The sequence below is a fragment of the Diadema setosum genome, unplaced genomic scaffold, assembly GCF_964275005.1.
Source record: "Diadema setosum unplaced genomic scaffold, eeDiaSeto1 scaffold_39, whole genome shotgun sequence".
Lineage (NCBI taxonomy): Eukaryota > Metazoa > Echinodermata > Echinoidea > Diadematoida > Diadematidae > Diadema > Diadema setosum.
Window position 1 is genome coordinate 293,888 of NW_027307665.1, and position 18,037 is coordinate 311,924.

An 18,037-nucleotide genomic window follows, 5' to 3' on the forward strand; every position below is an offset into this window, starting at 1 on the left:
AAACAGTAAGATAATTATCTTCATGAGTTTGAGGACTTTCTTCCCTACCCTTGAATTTCCACTGAACCTTATGATTATCAAGTTTCAGTAGGTCTTTTCACCCTGTTGATTCAAAGTTTCAGGATGTACACAGAAACACGTATCAAAATGAACAAAAGTATGCAATGCTGATGAAAAATAAATAAACAAGTCTTAAAGGATTGCTTACCGCTGAGGTGAAGGTATATGAAAAGAAGCCCGAACAGGACCAATACTCGGCTGTCAATCATCGTGAGGAGATTCCTGTATGATATAAAAATCAATCAATCAATCAATCAATCAATCAATCAATCAATCAATCAATCAATCAATCAATCAATCAATCAATTAAAAAGTAATGATATAACGAATGAACATAAGCGAGGCGAGACGTTTCAAACCCAAAGTCATTATTTCTTATTTACATGGTTTTACGAGTAGTTGATTAATACGCTTGAATATGATAACATGAATATAAATATTTCGAAGAGAAACAAAATCTGCATTGGTTGATTGCTTTCCTCACACCTACTCTCAAGTATCTCTATGACAAATGGGAGAAGTTGAAAAATACGCCAATCTCCATACATAAACTTCTCTATGTGCCTCGTTTACCACGAAGCTCGTATCAAATCAAGTTCGGTAGCATGCGTGCATTAAAAATGTATGGCTTTTATTGCGTCACTAGTACGATACGTGCATATGAAAGAGGCATCTCACATGATAAAATCCAAAAGATTAGTCCGCGTATTGTCATGACTTGTGTCATTCAGTTTCCTGCTTCCCAAACAGCCACGATTTTTTTTTTTCTGATGGAGGCTGGTTCTTATATTTTACCCGAGATGAACATTGATTTCATGATCTCTTCATTTTACAATTCAATATTGACATCTTTCAAATTTAGATTTCAAATCCTTGTCTGCATCACAATAAGATTATATGTCGAATTTTTACTTTGAGGCATTATATAGAACATTCTAAACATTTCAATATATCATTGCTTTCGGCAAATTCAAACAATTTCTTTGCATTGAATGAAATGAATTAAGTTTGTTTTCTGTAGTTAGGAAAAAATTCATGCCATTTTGGTTGTTTGTTTGTTTGTTTGTTTATTTTTGCGTAATCGGCGTTTCCAGTGTTTTGTTTGTTTTAACTGCAAAACGTTTCTTAACAAGCTATTGAAAGGTATAGGGTTGAAAAACATGTAACACCGATCAATGTTTCCACTGAAATGACAGAAACATAAAAATTTATTTATATCATAATTAATATATATATATATATATATATATATATATATATATATATATATATACATATATTTATATATACATTTTACTCAGAATATACTGAATTTACAAACCAACATGTTGAAAACTATTACACAGTTACAGGTATCAAGCACAAATAAGAGTCACTACGAAATGTGTTTATCTGAAAAAGAATATCAAAAGGACATATCATATAGGCTTTTTGATTTAAATTGGATGTAAGTTGATGCAATGTAATTGATTTATGAAGCAAATCATTATTCTTACTAAAAATCGCGTGGCCAACTCTCTGCTGCAACTGGACCCTGTTTTACGAGTTAAAATTGATTATAAAGTTGATTTCAACATAAGTCTATGGCAGCCTCTATATTAAAGGTGCCCTGAAATCCAAATGCAAAAATTGATGTTGAGGGTACCATAAGTCAGCACAAGTCAACATGCATTTGGATTTCAGGGCCCCTTTAAAGGTAGGGAATCCCATTTGCATGCCTTAAATGAAGAGTTGTATAAATACAGTGGTATGTTGAAGAGAGTATCATTTTCGAAACTCCCACAAAGTATTGAAAGTGGAAGGTAACATTTAGTACATTTTTATTGACCGTTAGATTTTGAATTGAATTTTTTTTCGGGGCTCACCGTAAATTCCAGTACATTACTAGGCTACCTTTACAGACCCATGCACTGCATGTGTGTCCATCATGTATATTTTGGGAAGAAAGTTCATCAAAACTTACAAACATTTCTATATACATTCTTGCCACACACTCTATATGTTATTACATCAGCTCTTATACTTTAAGATTTGTGTTTATAGATAAAAAAATACAGAAGACTGCAACAAAAAGGCTTAAGTGTGGCTGACACACAGAACTACTGAGTAGTTGAGTTTTGTGCATTATTCAAATTGTAGATAACTGTTGACTTCCAAATTTCTCAGCAGTGGCCTAAACAAGTCTCCTGAGGTTCATATTTAATGTTTTGCTGCATTTTGGGAGGTCTGTAAAAGGTATCCCCTACCTTTAAGGACATTTCAAATTGATAATATCCTTTGATAAAAATAGGGCCTATGTTTATTTAAAGAAATATTTTTTAACACGAGCCGTTTTATTTACTTCTGTATGGCAGATGAAAGAAAAATAATAGAGAAAATGACATAAACGATTACGATTGAAATTTGGTTAATAGGGTAATGTGAAAGGGACATTAATGTTTTTATTGTGAAAATGGACGAGATATGTCATGATGGGAAACCAAACACTGCCTGTCAGTCCTAGATCATGTAGCATCTTAAATCCTACACTATTTCTCCCTGTCTGATGACATGATGCTTTATCGCTGTACCATCTCATGTATCACTGATCTTGTTTGCACTGCTCGTCATATTACCGGTTTTTGTTGACTTTTGTCATTCTCAGATTCCTTGACGTGAATAATCGCACTGTACTTCCTCCATTAATTATACACGATACCAGATATTACAGCCAGCAGGCGCAATAGATGCGTGCACGCATACAGCGATCAACTTTCTCATGCAGACCTTTAAAATGCATGCACACATATTTAACGCATGTGTTGAAATTCATGAATGTGAGTGCATGCATCTGTGCATGTAATTATATACATATCTTTTTTTTTTTCAGATACGAAGTATGGACTTGATTCTTTTGCTGATCTCGTAGAAAAGATAAAAGGGAAAATAAGTTTATTTGAGTCTTATCAATCTCTCTCATTCGTTTGTTTCCCCTTGGCAAACCAGGCAAAATATTCTAAAATATGTGACGAAAATGCGTTTAGAGCAGCTGGTAAAGCACCCTAGGAACTCTTTTATATCAAAAATGTATTCAAACATTTTCAATACTTCCTGGCTTGTTTAAAGGCAGTTATTTGAAATTTAACAGGGAACATGTAATACACACAACAATAAACAAGTTGGGCAATTTCTTAAATCAAATTTATGAAAAGTTCAACACATCGCACATTGGATTAACAAAGTATTGAAGACAGGCGTTTTTTTTTTTTGTCCAACTTTCCTTTGCTTTCCCCTTGACGCACACACAAGCACACGCATCACATTACACATATTATAAGAGAGAGAGAGAGAGAGAGAGAGGAAAAAGGTTTAACATAAACACAGCTAACACTTAATTATTTGCATAAATGACAGCTGCAAATTGAGGAAGGAGTGTTATAACCTGACACTGGAGATACATAGGGTACATCTCTTTCGAAACTTCCCAAATTGTAATTTTCGGGGTTTTTTTACCTTTTTTTTTTTGCTACATGATATCCAACACAACCATACCATATGACTGCAACTTGCGAGTGGACAGAAATGTAAGAAAAAAAGATACAAAACATAGAGATTTGCTTATCATTAGTAATGTGCAAGTATTTCATGGTACTGTAAACACACACAAACACACCAGCACACACACACACACACACACACACACACAAATATACACACAAACAAACCAATACGAAGCATTCTTGACTATATAAAAACACATCAATGAAATCAAACGAGAGATGAAATGTATCATTCTCGGTCTTTATAGTAACTCCTCTTAACTGGGTGTCATACTTTGTAAAAGCATACTTTACATCCGTGTAAAACATTATTCTTTTTATTGGTTTGCTACGAAACAAGACTTGAGACATGCAGTGATTAACCACAATAAAATCTTACTATGTACTAACCTGACTATAATTTGTTCACAAATCAACATTGCATTGAAATTACAACTATACCAACAGGTATACCAATAGGCCGATACTTTCGCCCCCCTCACACTTGTTTCAGAAGATATTTGGTGTGACCCCTCCCCTCGTCACTTTTTTTTCTTAAATGTAACGTCTGACTGTTTTTTATTTGGTTTTCGCTGTTTCTCAGTCGATGTTGGTACACTTTTTTTTTGAGAGGGAATTGTGAGCAAAATTTCTCACACCTTCTGAATACGAATCGACGTTCTTGTTCCCATGTAGTCGGTTCCCTCACCTTAAAAACAAAACAAAACAATCTACACCCTACAAGCAATGCTTCTATGTATATTCCTCATATTTCACATGTTAAATTAAAAGATGTACTTGACAATTCATCCATGCTTTTGTATTGCTATGTTTATGGTTTATGTATTTGTTGAAATGTGGAATATGGAACAATAAAAACAATAAAAAAACAAACAAACAAAATCAGAAACAAAAACAAAACAAAAAAGTAGCGCCGCCCATGTAAGCACATTCGACATGGGCCTAAAATATCAGTGTTACTAACAAATATTACCTTAAGAGGTCAAAAAAAAAATCACACTGATACATGCAATATGAAAAAAAAGGATAGTTTGGTACATTTCTGCTTTTTGTTCATTTATTTCCCCTTTTTTCGTTCAGAAGCATTTGAAAAATATGTAAACCGAGTTGGAAAACGTGAGTCATCCTACTGTTTCCTATTTGAAGCAAGTGTCAAATTGATAATAAATAACAATAATAGTAATAGAAAGACTCTTATAGAGCGATCATTCTACCTAAAACATACTCATGGTGCTGATACGTTAATGAAGCAACATACACATGGATATATGCTAGTTATGATAAAAACTTTATCGATTTCATCGTCAAACTTTCAAAGTAAGTGGTAATGTTACATATTTACGAAAACAGGCTAATCGTATGAGATCTATATTTGCAATAAAGCAATCGAAACTTTCTGTTTTACATAATATGTAAATCTGTGATGTTGAAATAAGTAGGATAAGGATGACAGAAAAAAATAATGTAGCGTTCAATAAAAGAACATGAAGCAAACCTTAAAAAAGTATCTCATTATAAAAGAAAGCAAAAATAATCAAGAACGGTTATAATTCCTGTTTCGATTTAAGAAGAGAAGATTGAGGATCAAAGTTAAGCTTCTTTCAGTGGATGCCGCAGAGTAAAAAAAAAAAAAAAACACACACACACAAAACCCAACATTGGAATGTATTAAAAGGCCTTTAATTTTCAGAAGACAGTGGTCGCTCTTTCCTCTTGATTATCACTATCGCACAGGTCAACAACGACAGGAAGAACACGATGACGAGCAGGACGTACATAGTCGACGACCGCTGAAGAACTCCTCGACGAAGACCAGCAATCGGATCTGTAAAGGCAGGAACAGATATTAAGGGAGTGCCAAAGTATTTCGACAAAACAGAAAAAAAAAATACAAAGACGTTACGGTGAAATTTCACTCTGAGTGCAGAACACCCTGACTTTAACACCCGAGAATTCTTGTCCACTAACATACCAGGGGTAGTATCGTCTTCAGGAAATAAATTGAGGAAGTTTCATTAAACATTTAATTTTCCACGATGATTAACATTCAATCTGCTTGTTATATAGGGGGGGGGGAGGGTTTAATTTGATAAATTATATTTTGATTTCTATGAGTTTAATTTAATTTTGAAAACAGAATCAGAAACCGAGAGGCATATTAATTAAGAAATTATGCTCCTGTGAATTATAAGAACAGTCTGATTGTTTTTCCTTTTATCATTGATGTCCACACTGCACCAGGCATTCTAGACCGAGTATCGGACTGATTAGCGAAAATAATTTCTTGTTGAATAGGATGTGGGCAGTTGATATGTCCATCTTGGATGGATATGAACCCTAACGAACTTGCGTGGCCCTAGCCATAGGCCGAGCCATCAACAACAGAGATGCTATTCCTGAAAATTGCAGGAATAGCCGACATTGTTTGTTTGTTGTTGTTTTTAGATGGAAGAATGGAATGCTACGAGGTCGGCTTTCCCATGTAATTGCCAAGGGTGGAGATAATATATTCTTCGTTGTGTGGCCGTTGTGTTTGGTATTTTCGTACGTGATTGCTTGACTGTTTACTGAGCAATACGAAATAGCAAGGTTTTAATTTGCTCTGAATTTTAAAACTTGATAGTTTGTCTACTACAACAGTAAACAGTATCATAAAGTAGCGTAAACTCCGACCTTATCCTCTGAAATACATATTGAAAAGAGCAGTTCCTTCCTGGGGAACCTATCATCACAACATTTCTGGCTCAATATTTTCCATTACTTTATTGTTTTAAGAGAAACAAACTTACATTGGACCTGTAACGTTCTTAACTGTTCACTGCTAAGAAGGCTACACTGAAGGACTCCTCCATGATCAGCCACGGTTGGATGCAAAGTCAACTCGCTTCTAACGCTGTACGTAGATACATTGGCAGTTCCTTAAAAACAATACAAATGATTCAGAATGATAATAAACTGGTCATTATTTTGATACTTCAAAGTTGTTGTAACTTGATGACCACCGTAGACCACCGCATCCTGTAGACAGAGATCGCAATCTCATTGGCCAAGATGTTCACTGGAAAAAAACATCTTTAAGAATTATCGTCTAACAGAATCACATCAGTTTTTCAATTATGGAGGAATATAATTATTGACACTGGATATTGATATTGTCGTATTTCCGAAGCAGGTTTTCTTGTATAATAAAAGTAAAAAAAAAAAAAAAACAGAATAAAGACATTAAAAGAAAATTCAAAGTGATTAAAGACGCAATGACAATACTTATAGAACAGATAATACTAAAGTAAATGAACATTACTTTCTTAATGAAATAGTGGGTTGTTTTTTTTTGCACAGTCTGAAGGATCATTTTCCTCCACATCCCCACTTAGTAACTTTCCTTTTATTTCTACATCCTTGTGTTTTGTAGCTTCATTTACATATCAGCACCATGAGTATGTTTTTACATATAGGTAGAATGATCGCGTTATAACAGTTTCTCTATTTCACTATCAATTTTGCACTTGCTTCAGATAAGTCTGGTTCAATGAAAGGCATTTGCATGATATACCATACATGTAAAACAACAACAACAACAACAACATAAAAAACAAATACAACAAACAAACAAACAAACAAACAAACAAACAAAGAAAAACATCCAAAGCTTTAAACCCATCACATGATATTCACCTACACCACCCCCTCGCAATTACTCTTTCAAATTTCTACAAATACGAGGAGGGATATTTTTTATCTCTTTACATCTTGATCCTTCCGTTGACACACATATTTTACAAGAACCGAAGTCCAAATGTAAATGTGGACTGAGAAAAAGCTGCAATGTTGGCAGAATGCATCAGTGAATGTTTGAAGAATATTGGATAATTAAGTGGAAAATTAAAATATAATCATTGTTTATTATGGCAAGCGTTATAATATTGAAAGGTCATCATATCCCTTTTCTGTTATCCTTGTCTCCTATACATTATTTCTCCTATCATTCAGTTCATTTAAATGCCCTGTATATTTTGTAAAATACTCAAGTTATTGAAGTTTTTCTATCCGCAATTATTGTATTTTTCATACGTTATTTTTCGTTTTAAAAAATCTGAATGATAATACACCTTAATTTTACATGGAATGGAATATACTATGTAATATTATTGAATAGGAGGTTGGACTTTAATTGCATACTACACGAGACGTATAACGTATTATAAAAGCATGTAAAACATGAAACACCCCAGCAAAATCATTCACTATGAAGACTGACATGTAAATACCAGAATTTCAATTCCTCAAAGAATAACGGAAAAGAAGGAACGAACACACTTTTAAAAGGCAAGGGCTCGTCTAGTCCTATTGGATATTTTTGGAGAAGCGAAAAAGTTTTATCCTACCTACCAGGGGCGTCACAAGCATTTTTCAAGGTGATGTGGGGGGGGGGGGGGGTTGCGTTTTGAAAGTAAATGTAACCTGCGATATTTTTTTTAGTTGATTTATTGGTTCCTGTATCATCATGTACGCGCACATACACTGTACATACATAATATTTATACATACATTGCTGGTAGCAACATATAAGCATAAGTTGCTTTGGAAGTATTTGTCTACATTACCTTTACAGTGTACATATTATATTTTTGGATGTGAAATTGTGATATCTGGTGCACACTCAATAGAGTATAATTTTAAACATCATACTAACAGACATTATATTTTGTATTTTGAATTGTCACAGGAAGTTTACACGTACTTTACGTATGGAACCGACAATTAGCCATGGCTTTAATAGTTAAACGCCCACAGCAACACACACACACACACACAGCAGCACGCACACGCACACACACACACACACACACACAAACACATACTGGAGAGAGATTTAGGGGAATTTGATTTTTGAACGAACAAATACAACGAACTCTCTAAAAAAAAAATTCGAGTGAAAATTTTCACTCTTAAGGGATTGAATAAAAAAAAAAAGAGTGAATTTAGAGTGAAATTGGAGTGAATTTCGAGTGAAAAATGTTCAATTTCACTAATTTCGGAGTGACGTCAGGGATCACTCCAAAATCTTCGAGTAGTAAATACTGGCGAATAGATATGACTCATCAGTGCTGCCAGAGCCCCGGACTGCGAATTGTTTTTCTGAGACGACCTTTTTGTCCATGTTGCAAAATATCAAGGAAAATAAAAACAAAACCCGGAATGAAAGGGCGGTGAGTTGGCTCAGTCGGTAGCGCGTCTGCCTCACGATCACGCGGCCCGGGTTCGAACCCGAGTCTGGACTGAGCAATGTTGTGTGTAAACATACCGTCCCCTCTAGCAAGAGGCAAAACACTCTGTCCCTCGGATAGGACATAAAATGGAGGTCCCGTGTATGAGAGAGTCACAGCTCATGCACGTAAAAGACCGCGCTTCATTCATTCATCGCAAAGAGCAGGGTGTCTAACCCGGTGAAGTGGTCCCACCCCACGTCCAACTGGACCCCATGGAAGACCAGCTTATTGTAGCTGAATATGGGCTATCCAGCCATCTTCACAGATGGAAAATGAACAGCAACAACATTATTTTTAGCGTCCGGCGTTGAGGTCGCTCGCAGACTGAGGTTGTAATAAGTACACTCAGAAAAAAAAAAAAAATATATATATATATATATATATATAATTATATGCATATTATTCTGTCTGCCTACGAATTTAACTTCCGTGGACTTGTGGAATAAACTTACTGGTTCCCTCACACCTCACTCCAGCGTCTTCATAATGACCACAGTTATGGCATCCCCAGTAAGCCCGCCGACATTGCAGCAGAGAATGTTCCGTTCCAGCACAGTTGACTGGGTCAAGCCAGATTGGTCCCGTTCCCTCTCCAAAGTGGGCGTCAGTATAATAATCTGAGGCCGATGAGTAGCCGAGCTCTCTGCAGACGACGTGCGCGTTGTTAATATCCCAACAATCATCACAAACCGTACCCCACTGCCCGTTGCACCTTATCTCAACTCGGCCCTCTCTTCCGCTTGATCCACCAACCAGCCTCACTGTGTTTTATAAGAAAAATATTGTAGGCCTATAGAATCGACGGAGTATACACATACACAAGTCAATGTAATGTATTGTATTAGTTATGATACATTGTAGTATGATATCCCCCAGTTTGAAATTCAATTACATACAATCTGCATTGAAAAACAGTCGATACATACAAAATAATAAGGCATGTGTCTGTTCAGGTATGTGTATTACAGTGATTGTATGGTCATATTATTAAACATTCGATGAATAATTGCTGGTGAAATCTTCGGAAGATTTGCTGGGTTAAGTTTCTGTTCATCGTTGCTATTATTTTAATAATAATAATAATAATAATGATAATAATAACATCAACAACAATAATAATAATTATAATGATAATGATAATATTTAATTATTTCTTTTTAACAAGAATAGAGGACGAAAAACTTTAATGTTGACGCTGATGCAAGATCAAACATTTCTGTTTCATTTTGCCCTGCATGTTAAGTGTGTGTTTTGGAACGTTGTCATGATATAAATCCGCGTGTACTCACCCGCATAGCCGGGACACGTTGCTGAGTTAGTGTTACAGTGGCAATAATGTAGTGTGGTCGCTATACTCTCGAACTTGGTCTGCTTTTGTCAGTAAGTGTTGCTGGTCATCCATTCCAGAAGAAATCATCTTCTCGTAGATTTTTGAATGACGATTTCCTAAGGAATGTTGATAAAGGGGAAAAGTTGAAATTTATAACCAACAATAATTTACTAAGAAAGAAGCAACAATGGCTAGCAGCGCCATGTTATTAACATAAACTCATGTAGAAAAGTCTTCTGTCATTTCCGTCGGTCAGAAATTCAAACCTGTCCGTTAAAAAGAAGTTCTCTTCAGGAAACCTGTTCCAATACTCTTCTCCGAAATAATTCTCATCATTACAAATGAAGCACTCTTTCTTTTGCCAAGCCTGCCGTAGTAATGCGATACAAAAATTAAATGGGATTAGATGGAATTGGCAGAATAATAAACCGGAAAAGGCGATCAACAGGACAGCTCTTTTATAAACTTCCATCGCTGAAGTAATCAATATTTGTTAGTTTTATATTCAGTGTCATAATTGCACATGGACGGCATCACAGTGTATAATTGAGCAAAGACAATTATAATGCGGTCCTCCTAAACCCAGTCGTAGAGAGGACGTTATATCATGAGGCACTTCGCTCTTTTAGCAGGTTCTATCTCGGAGTGTATGGAGTGTAAAAAAAAAGTTACTCTTAAGCCCCCAACTACACGTCTGCTGCAACGCAGGTAAGATCAACAAGTATTCCAACTCTAGATCTCTGAAGAAGAAGAAAGTTCTAACCTTAAAGGGTATTAAAACGCATATTTCTGTGATTACCCATTATTGCAGGTGAAAGTTCACTTCCGCTTTCAAAATTCAGTGCTTTTCCCTTTGCCGTAAGTGCGACTTGAATCTTTTTTCTCTGTGCTCATTTCGACAATGTAAACATTCCTTTCACTTAAACTAGCTCACATATATGTTATACAAAAGGCATATGATTTGTAAGATTTTGCTATATTATTTTGTAGTATTTCAAATTCTTCAACGGTCACTTTTTGCAACCTCAAGATTACGAGTCTCGGCTGGTACAAGAATGCTATATGTAACCTTTATAAGAAATGGGCAGAAACTGAATGCCTCACAACACCAATGACGGCTATTTGATTCAACATTTGCTTAGTCTTAGAAGTTAGGGTACTGCGTCCTAATCTTCTTTACATTCAAGGCATCTCATCATAGGCTTGTTTGCATTTATCTGTTTCTTTGAATATTTTTGCCGTCAGTCTATGCACACAATGTAGAGGGTCCGTTATGAAAGCCTTATAACCTGCTTAATGTCTCTCTTGGAAGTATTTCCACCATGCCTTAAAAGAAGCAGATTTATCATGATTCTGAAAAATGAGAATGGGGAATAAGTTGTAAGGTTATGAAGAGTGATTCTTTTAGGCTAGGTTGCCTAATAAACCCATCGCGGTCAGCGTTTCTGAAGATAAGAAATTAGACTGTTTTGTTTCCCTCTCCTGATGTCGGTCAAAGTTCATATCCGATAAAGCTGCGCATTGAGTTCTTCAAAGAATATGGATAACCTCATTATTATTGTGGGCGTGAACGGAGAGGTGATTTTTCTGATGTTTTATAGTAATTATTTCTAATCTATAAGGTATAATATTACCATGAGGACACGGTAAGGTTTTAAAAGTTATAATCGTACATGTTCTTGTAGTAGGGCATATTAGGTAACCTTTTTTTCATGTTCGCGTCTACCCTATAAATAACCGAGTATTAGAGTGTCCGCTGAGAGTTTGTAAAATTCTTCCATTTCTCTCTTCTCGGCTGTCATATATGGAAGCTGAATCTTACACTCAATTTGAGCTAAAATGTGTCAAACCTTCGCCTCCAGCACCTGTGTATGGGTAGAAGAAGTATCTGTCCTTTTCTAGAAATTATTGGTAAGTGAAATACACGTACTATTTGTGGAATAAATGTGCGGATATCAATCGAGGGTGTCTCACTAGATGAAAGGTTACTTCCGTCTGGGTTAGCAGATTCAATTTCTGAGGCGTTCCCTATATTCGCTTTGAATTTTCATATTGTAATTTACATCAAAATAAAAAAAAATGTCTATTTCTGTATATGTCGAAATGTCTCTATAATACAATTGAATAAAAAGGCAGAAAAAAACCCAGATTATTTGACATTTGTTTCTCTATTTTGTAGAATGCATCACGTGCCTCCGTCATCCTTGCGCATTGAATGATGGACTTCATCATTAATCAGCACTTGAGATATATAAATATATACTATATATATATATATATATATATATATATATATACGCGTGTGCGTGTGTGTGTGTGTGTGTGTGTGTGTACCTTTATCATGCTATAGCAAGGAACACATCAATCCAACTCTTACATCACGTCGACTTGATTCTGATGTGACATTGCACCCAGATGTGATTACACGGAGCAAGGAGCAGATATTTTCATCAAAACTGAGGCCTAAAAGTCTTGATTGTCAAGCTCGTTCGAAAAGTCTGCTTTCAGGAATTGCGCCATCAAGTTTGTCCAGAGGGCATCTTATCGTTCTAAAAATGACAAATTTCAAAGACCCTTGCCTCAAAAGTCACAATTCTATCTAGCGCATTCGGGTTGTACTTTATTTTCCACAAAGATTTCGTTGGTAGTGGTGAAGCCGACTGTGATGAAGCCGTCTGTAATTTGGCCGCCATTCAAAAACCATGTAGGCACAGCCGAGTCTGAGACATTATTTCCTGAGCAAACCGCGGTGACTTCACGGCCATCCCGGAGATGCGAGGGTACCTCGAGGTTCAACGTCATTCCAGCTACAAAGGAAATGTACGAAGATTGACTGATAGATCCAAATAGAATCAAACTTGACACAGTCGAGAGAAATGTCTTCTACGCCTCAATAATGCATCCGTTATTCACAGTCTCAAATATTGCTAACATGATTAGTATTAAGCTTTCCCTTGTATCTTGTATGGATATATGGATACATGGAATAGATTGATGGAATCAACAATGCAATTGACGTAATAATGTGATATACATCAAAATGTTCCAACTAAATGAAACAGTAGAATGATTATGTTAATGAGTTTGAGGACTTTCATGCCAACTCTTGAATTTTTTACTAAGCGTTGTGATTATCAAGGTGCAGCTCTTCCCACCCAGTTACTTCAGACTTTGTAATTGTCCACAGAAACACGTATCAAAACGACGAAAAGTGCACAATGATGAAGGTGAAGAGATTATCCAAGTCTTAAATGATTTTTCGCTTACCAACGAGGTGAATGTTTATGAAGAGAAGCCCGACCTGCACCAATACTCGGTTGTCAATCATTGTGAGCAGATTCCTGTATATGAAAACCATGGTGGATAAGATGGAGGAAAAATCAATCAATCAATCAATCAATCAATCAATCAATCAATCAATCAATCAATCAATCAATCGATCAATCAATCAATAATTTATTCAATCAATCGATCGATCAATCAATGGTATCACGAATTGACATGAGAGAAACGATAAAAGACCTATAAAATAAAAAATAGCTATTTTCGATTTACATGGTTTTACGAGGAATTGAATAATACGCTTAAATATGATAAAACGAAAATTGATATTTCGAAGAGAAACAAAATCTGCTTAATTGATTGATTTCCTTACACCTACTTTCGAGTATCTCTTAAAAATATGAGGAGAAGTTGAAAAAGAAGTTTTGAAATATGCCAATCTCCAGAAATAAACCTCTTTGCCTCGTTTACCACGAAGCTAGTATCAAATCATGTTCGATACCATGCGTGCATTTAAAATGCCTGGCTTTTATTGAGTCACTGGTAAGATACCTGCATATGAAAGAGGCATCTCACCTGATAAGATGCACAAGATTAGTCCGCGTATTGTGATGTGTCATTCTGTTTCCTGCTTCCCAAACAGCCACGATTTTTTTTTTCTGATAGTATATGGTAGATGAAAGAAAAAAGAAATAAAGAAAAATGACATAAACGAATACGATTTAAATTTGATTATTAGGGTAATGTCAAAGGGACGTTAATGCCTTTATTGTAAAAATGGACGAGTGATGTCATGATGGGAAACAAAACATTGCCTGTCATAGATCTTAAATCCTCTCCATTGACATGATGCTTTATCGTTGTATCTATACCATGTATCACTGCTCTTGTTTTCACTGCTCGTCATATTACCGGTTTTTGTTGACTTTTGTCATTCTCAGATTCCTTGACGTGAATAATCTCACTGCACTTCCTCCATTAATGTACACGATACCAAATATGATAGCCATTATGCGCAATAAATGTGTACGCGGATACAGGAATCAACTTTAACATGCAGACCCTTGAAATGCATGCACTCATATTAAATGCGTTCATGAATGTGAGTGCATGTATCTGTGGATATAGTTATATATATTTTTTTTTTTTCAGATATAAAGTACGGACTTGATTCTTATGCTGATCACGTAGAAAAAAAAAAGGAGAAAAAATACCGTTATTTGAGTCTTATCAATCTCTCTAATTCGTTTGTTTCCCCTTGTCAACCAGGCAAATATTCTAAAATATGTGACGAAAATGCATATGAAGCAGCTGGTAACGCGTTCGAAGAACTCTTATTATATCAAACATGTTTTCAAACATTTCTATATTCCTGACTCGTTTAAAGGAATTAATTTGAAGTCTAACATGGCGCATGCATTACATGTATGTTCAAATAAGTTTGATAATTTCTAAGATCTGTGAACAGTTCAACACATTGCATAAAAAAGATAAGTTGTTTGTCTGCACATTGAATTTACAACCAACTGAAGGCAAGCCTTTCAACAGATGCGATGGATACTAGAATTGAGAAAAAGAAAGAAAAAAAATACATAAAACATCCCAACAAAACAGTCACTTTTTTGTTTTGGTGACTGCTTGATTGTCCCTCATGAACACATTTTGAATATTTAACTTTCATTCAAAGCACAGCACACGGTATTATTATATCGTAGCCGTTTTAGAATATGTTTTAGAATGCTTAGAATATTCTGATATAGGAGTGAAGATAATTTCACTGATGTGTGTGATGATCATATGATGTATGAAATAAAGATTTCTTTAATGTCAGTTTGTGTCATAAATTTACTTTTGCATAGATTTTGGGTGAATTTGTATAAGAATTGTATCATACATATCATATATATATATATATATATATATATATGTATATATATATATATGAGATTAAAACCTAAAATGGCATTAAAACGCTTTATCCTGGCGAGGAAAGCGCATGTTTTTGAAACAAGACACCAAACAGGTTAGTCATCGCATTCTTCATCAGCGACCAGGATGCGATGTGATGTTAGATTAAAAATCCGTTTCTGAAGCAGAACATACACACAAGGGTATACGTCTGCTCCTGGTCGGACGGATTTCAAAACTAACCTGCTTGTGATGGAATGCGTCTAAACTGGTGGTAGTTGTTGCCACAGTGATGGTAACCGCGCAGTTTGTCTGCGCGTTTGGCGTAGCAACGACGCATCCATGGACTGGTTCCCTCCACGAAGAGCCAAAGATGAAAGGATGAAATCAGTTTAAAAACATGACAAACATGAATCCCTGATAGCTTTTCAATGGACTTACATTGCCAACGTCATGCTCCGATTTACTATCACGAAGATAAACGGTTCAGAGACCCACCTCATCTTGTCTTTCACTGACGCAAACTCACACCTCCGGCCCCCATAGAGACATCCCAGCCAGTAGTTGTCATATATATATATATATATATATATATATATATATATACATATAGTTATATTAACATAAATATATGTTTATATACTCATATGCATTACTTTGATTCGTTACTATTTCTAGGTTTTAATATTGCTCTTTGGAATTGATTGAATGTAAAAGTGAGAATGTCAACAAAAAAAAAAACACACACACACACACATGTCTTGTATCATGTATGAAAGATAATAAGTAAACAAAAAGTCTGAAATCTCATCCAAATTTCCTTTGATATCCAGGGTGGATATTACCATCATCGATAAACACAGCTTTCCTCTTTAATACGCACACACATGCTCATGCATCACAACTCACCTCACACATATTTAGAGAAAAAAAGGAGACATCCTACAGGACCTACATTCGGTCTGGAAGAAGGCAGGAAAGAGCGCAAACACAACGCAGTTGACGAGAAATCACAGAAAAAGATTTAACACAAACATAGATAACACTTACGTATTTGTATAAATCATTAAAGGGGAAATCCACTCCAAAAATAAGCTAGTCTGCTAAGAAAGAGTAAAAAATTACGAGTTCAACCCTTACAATTTTGATCGAAATGAAGTCATCCCCTTACACCTTGCTATATAGTTGTTCAAATTGTGAAATTTCCAGTGTTTTTTTTTTTTTTTTTTCATTCAGACGCAATTATGTCGCGAGGCTCAAATCCTCATATATGTAACTGATCACTATTCTGAAGTTATTTAACCAGGAATAACATCATGTTTCAGACTGCAATGACTGAAACATTGAATTTTCGTCATTTTTAGCACACGATAAATGGAAAGTTGTGAGGTAATGACAAGGTCAGCTCACTCATTTGCATATTCATATCCACTGTACTAGAACTGTTTAGAAAAAAAATAGCAAAACTTCAAAATGTCATACATGTCATAACTTCCTTATTTTTTCATCCGATTTAAGTCAAACTGTTACATTTGAACTCGTAAAATTTTACTCTTTTTTATCAGACTAATTATTTATTTTTTGGACTCGATTTCTCATTTAAGTTACAGATAGAGTGTTATAATTTGAGACTGCAGATGCATAGGGTATATCACTTTTGAAACTTCCCAAATTGTAATTTTCGGCAATTTTTACACAATTTCCGACACAATCATACCAAAGGACTGCAACTTGCGAATAGACAGAAACGTAAATGTACAAAAAAAAGGTATTACAAAATTCAGAATTGCCCTTACTATCCCTCATTATTATAACACTTTTTTTTCCCTTGGTCGGTATTGTGCGAGAGGTATGTCATGATACTGTAGACACACACACACACACACATTCACACAAACGAACCAATATGAGGCATTCCTGACTATATAAAACACATTAATGAAACAAGACGAGAGATAAAAGGCACCAGTCTCAATCTTTATCATGACTACTCTTTACTGGGTAACACACTTTCTCCAATATGTATAGGCTACATCAATGTTAAAGGACTAGGTTCATTGGTTACGAAACAAGACTGGGGGCATGCAGTGATGAACCAAAATAAAATCTTACTACTTAACTAACTGTAACTTGTTCTCTAATCAACATTGCTGTGAAATGAGAACTTATACCAATAGGTATTAGGCCTAAGGCAGGGCTGGTGAAATGGGAGGGGGGGGGGAGGGAGGACAGCCCCCTCCACACTTTTCACACTTTTATTATTTTTTTTTTGCAGAACATAAATGGTGTGACTTTTTGTCCCCCCCCCCCCACTTTTTCATGAAATATTAGGTTTGTTTTTTTGGTTTTGGTTTTTGTTCCTTGGCTCCTTTTGCAGAACATAAATGAGACCGTGCATCACAAAACCAACAAAAAGTCGCACTCCTTGATTTTACGAGAGGACTCAAAAAAGGTGTAACAGGTCGACCAAATCGTTTTTGAGTTTCCCATATTTTCTGAAAGACCAATTCTTCTTCTACCTTATTCTTGATTTGGGATCATAAAATGAATGGGAAAGTGGGTTTTCAGCAGTTTTCCTATACGACCCCTTTTATTGGTAGAGTAGTGTGATCAGGTATGTCCTACAGGCCCCTTTTTATTTCTTGAAA

General features: G+C 35.4%; 1 protein-coding gene across 1 annotated transcript; it reads right to left on the reverse strand.

Moving 5' to 3' along the window:
• Nucleotides 1-5,278: 5,278 nt before the first annotated feature.
• LOC140245836 (galectin-3-binding protein A-like) lies at nucleotides 5,279-13,527 on the reverse strand. Its single transcript, XM_072325334.1, has 4 exons — nucleotides 13,467-13,527; nucleotides 9,322-9,630; nucleotides 6,389-6,517; nucleotides 5,279-5,424 (listed from the first exon to the last, which is right to left on the reverse strand). The coding sequence occupies exons 1-4, from the start codon at nucleotides 13,525-13,527 to the stop codon at nucleotides 5,279-5,281; spliced, it is 645 nt and encodes a 214-aa protein (XP_072181435.1).
• Between the last annotated feature and the right edge of the window lie 4,510 nt (nucleotides 13,528-18,037).

Bases quoted from the DNA above. Each gene is read 5' to 3' on its own strand.
- LOC140245836 (XM_072325334.1), bottom strand. From the start codon at position 13,527: ATGATTGACAACCGAGTATTGGTGCAGGTCGGGCTTCTCTTCATAAAC. The intron at 6,518-9,321 runs GTAAGTTTATTC...ATTGTTTTTAAG, and splicing joins AGTGAGGTGTGAGGGAACCA to GAACTGCCAATGTATCTACG. The intron at 5,425-6,388 runs GTAAGTTTGTTT...CTGCCTTTACAG, and splicing joins AAGAACGTTACAGGTCCAAT to ATCCGATTGCTGGTCTTCGT.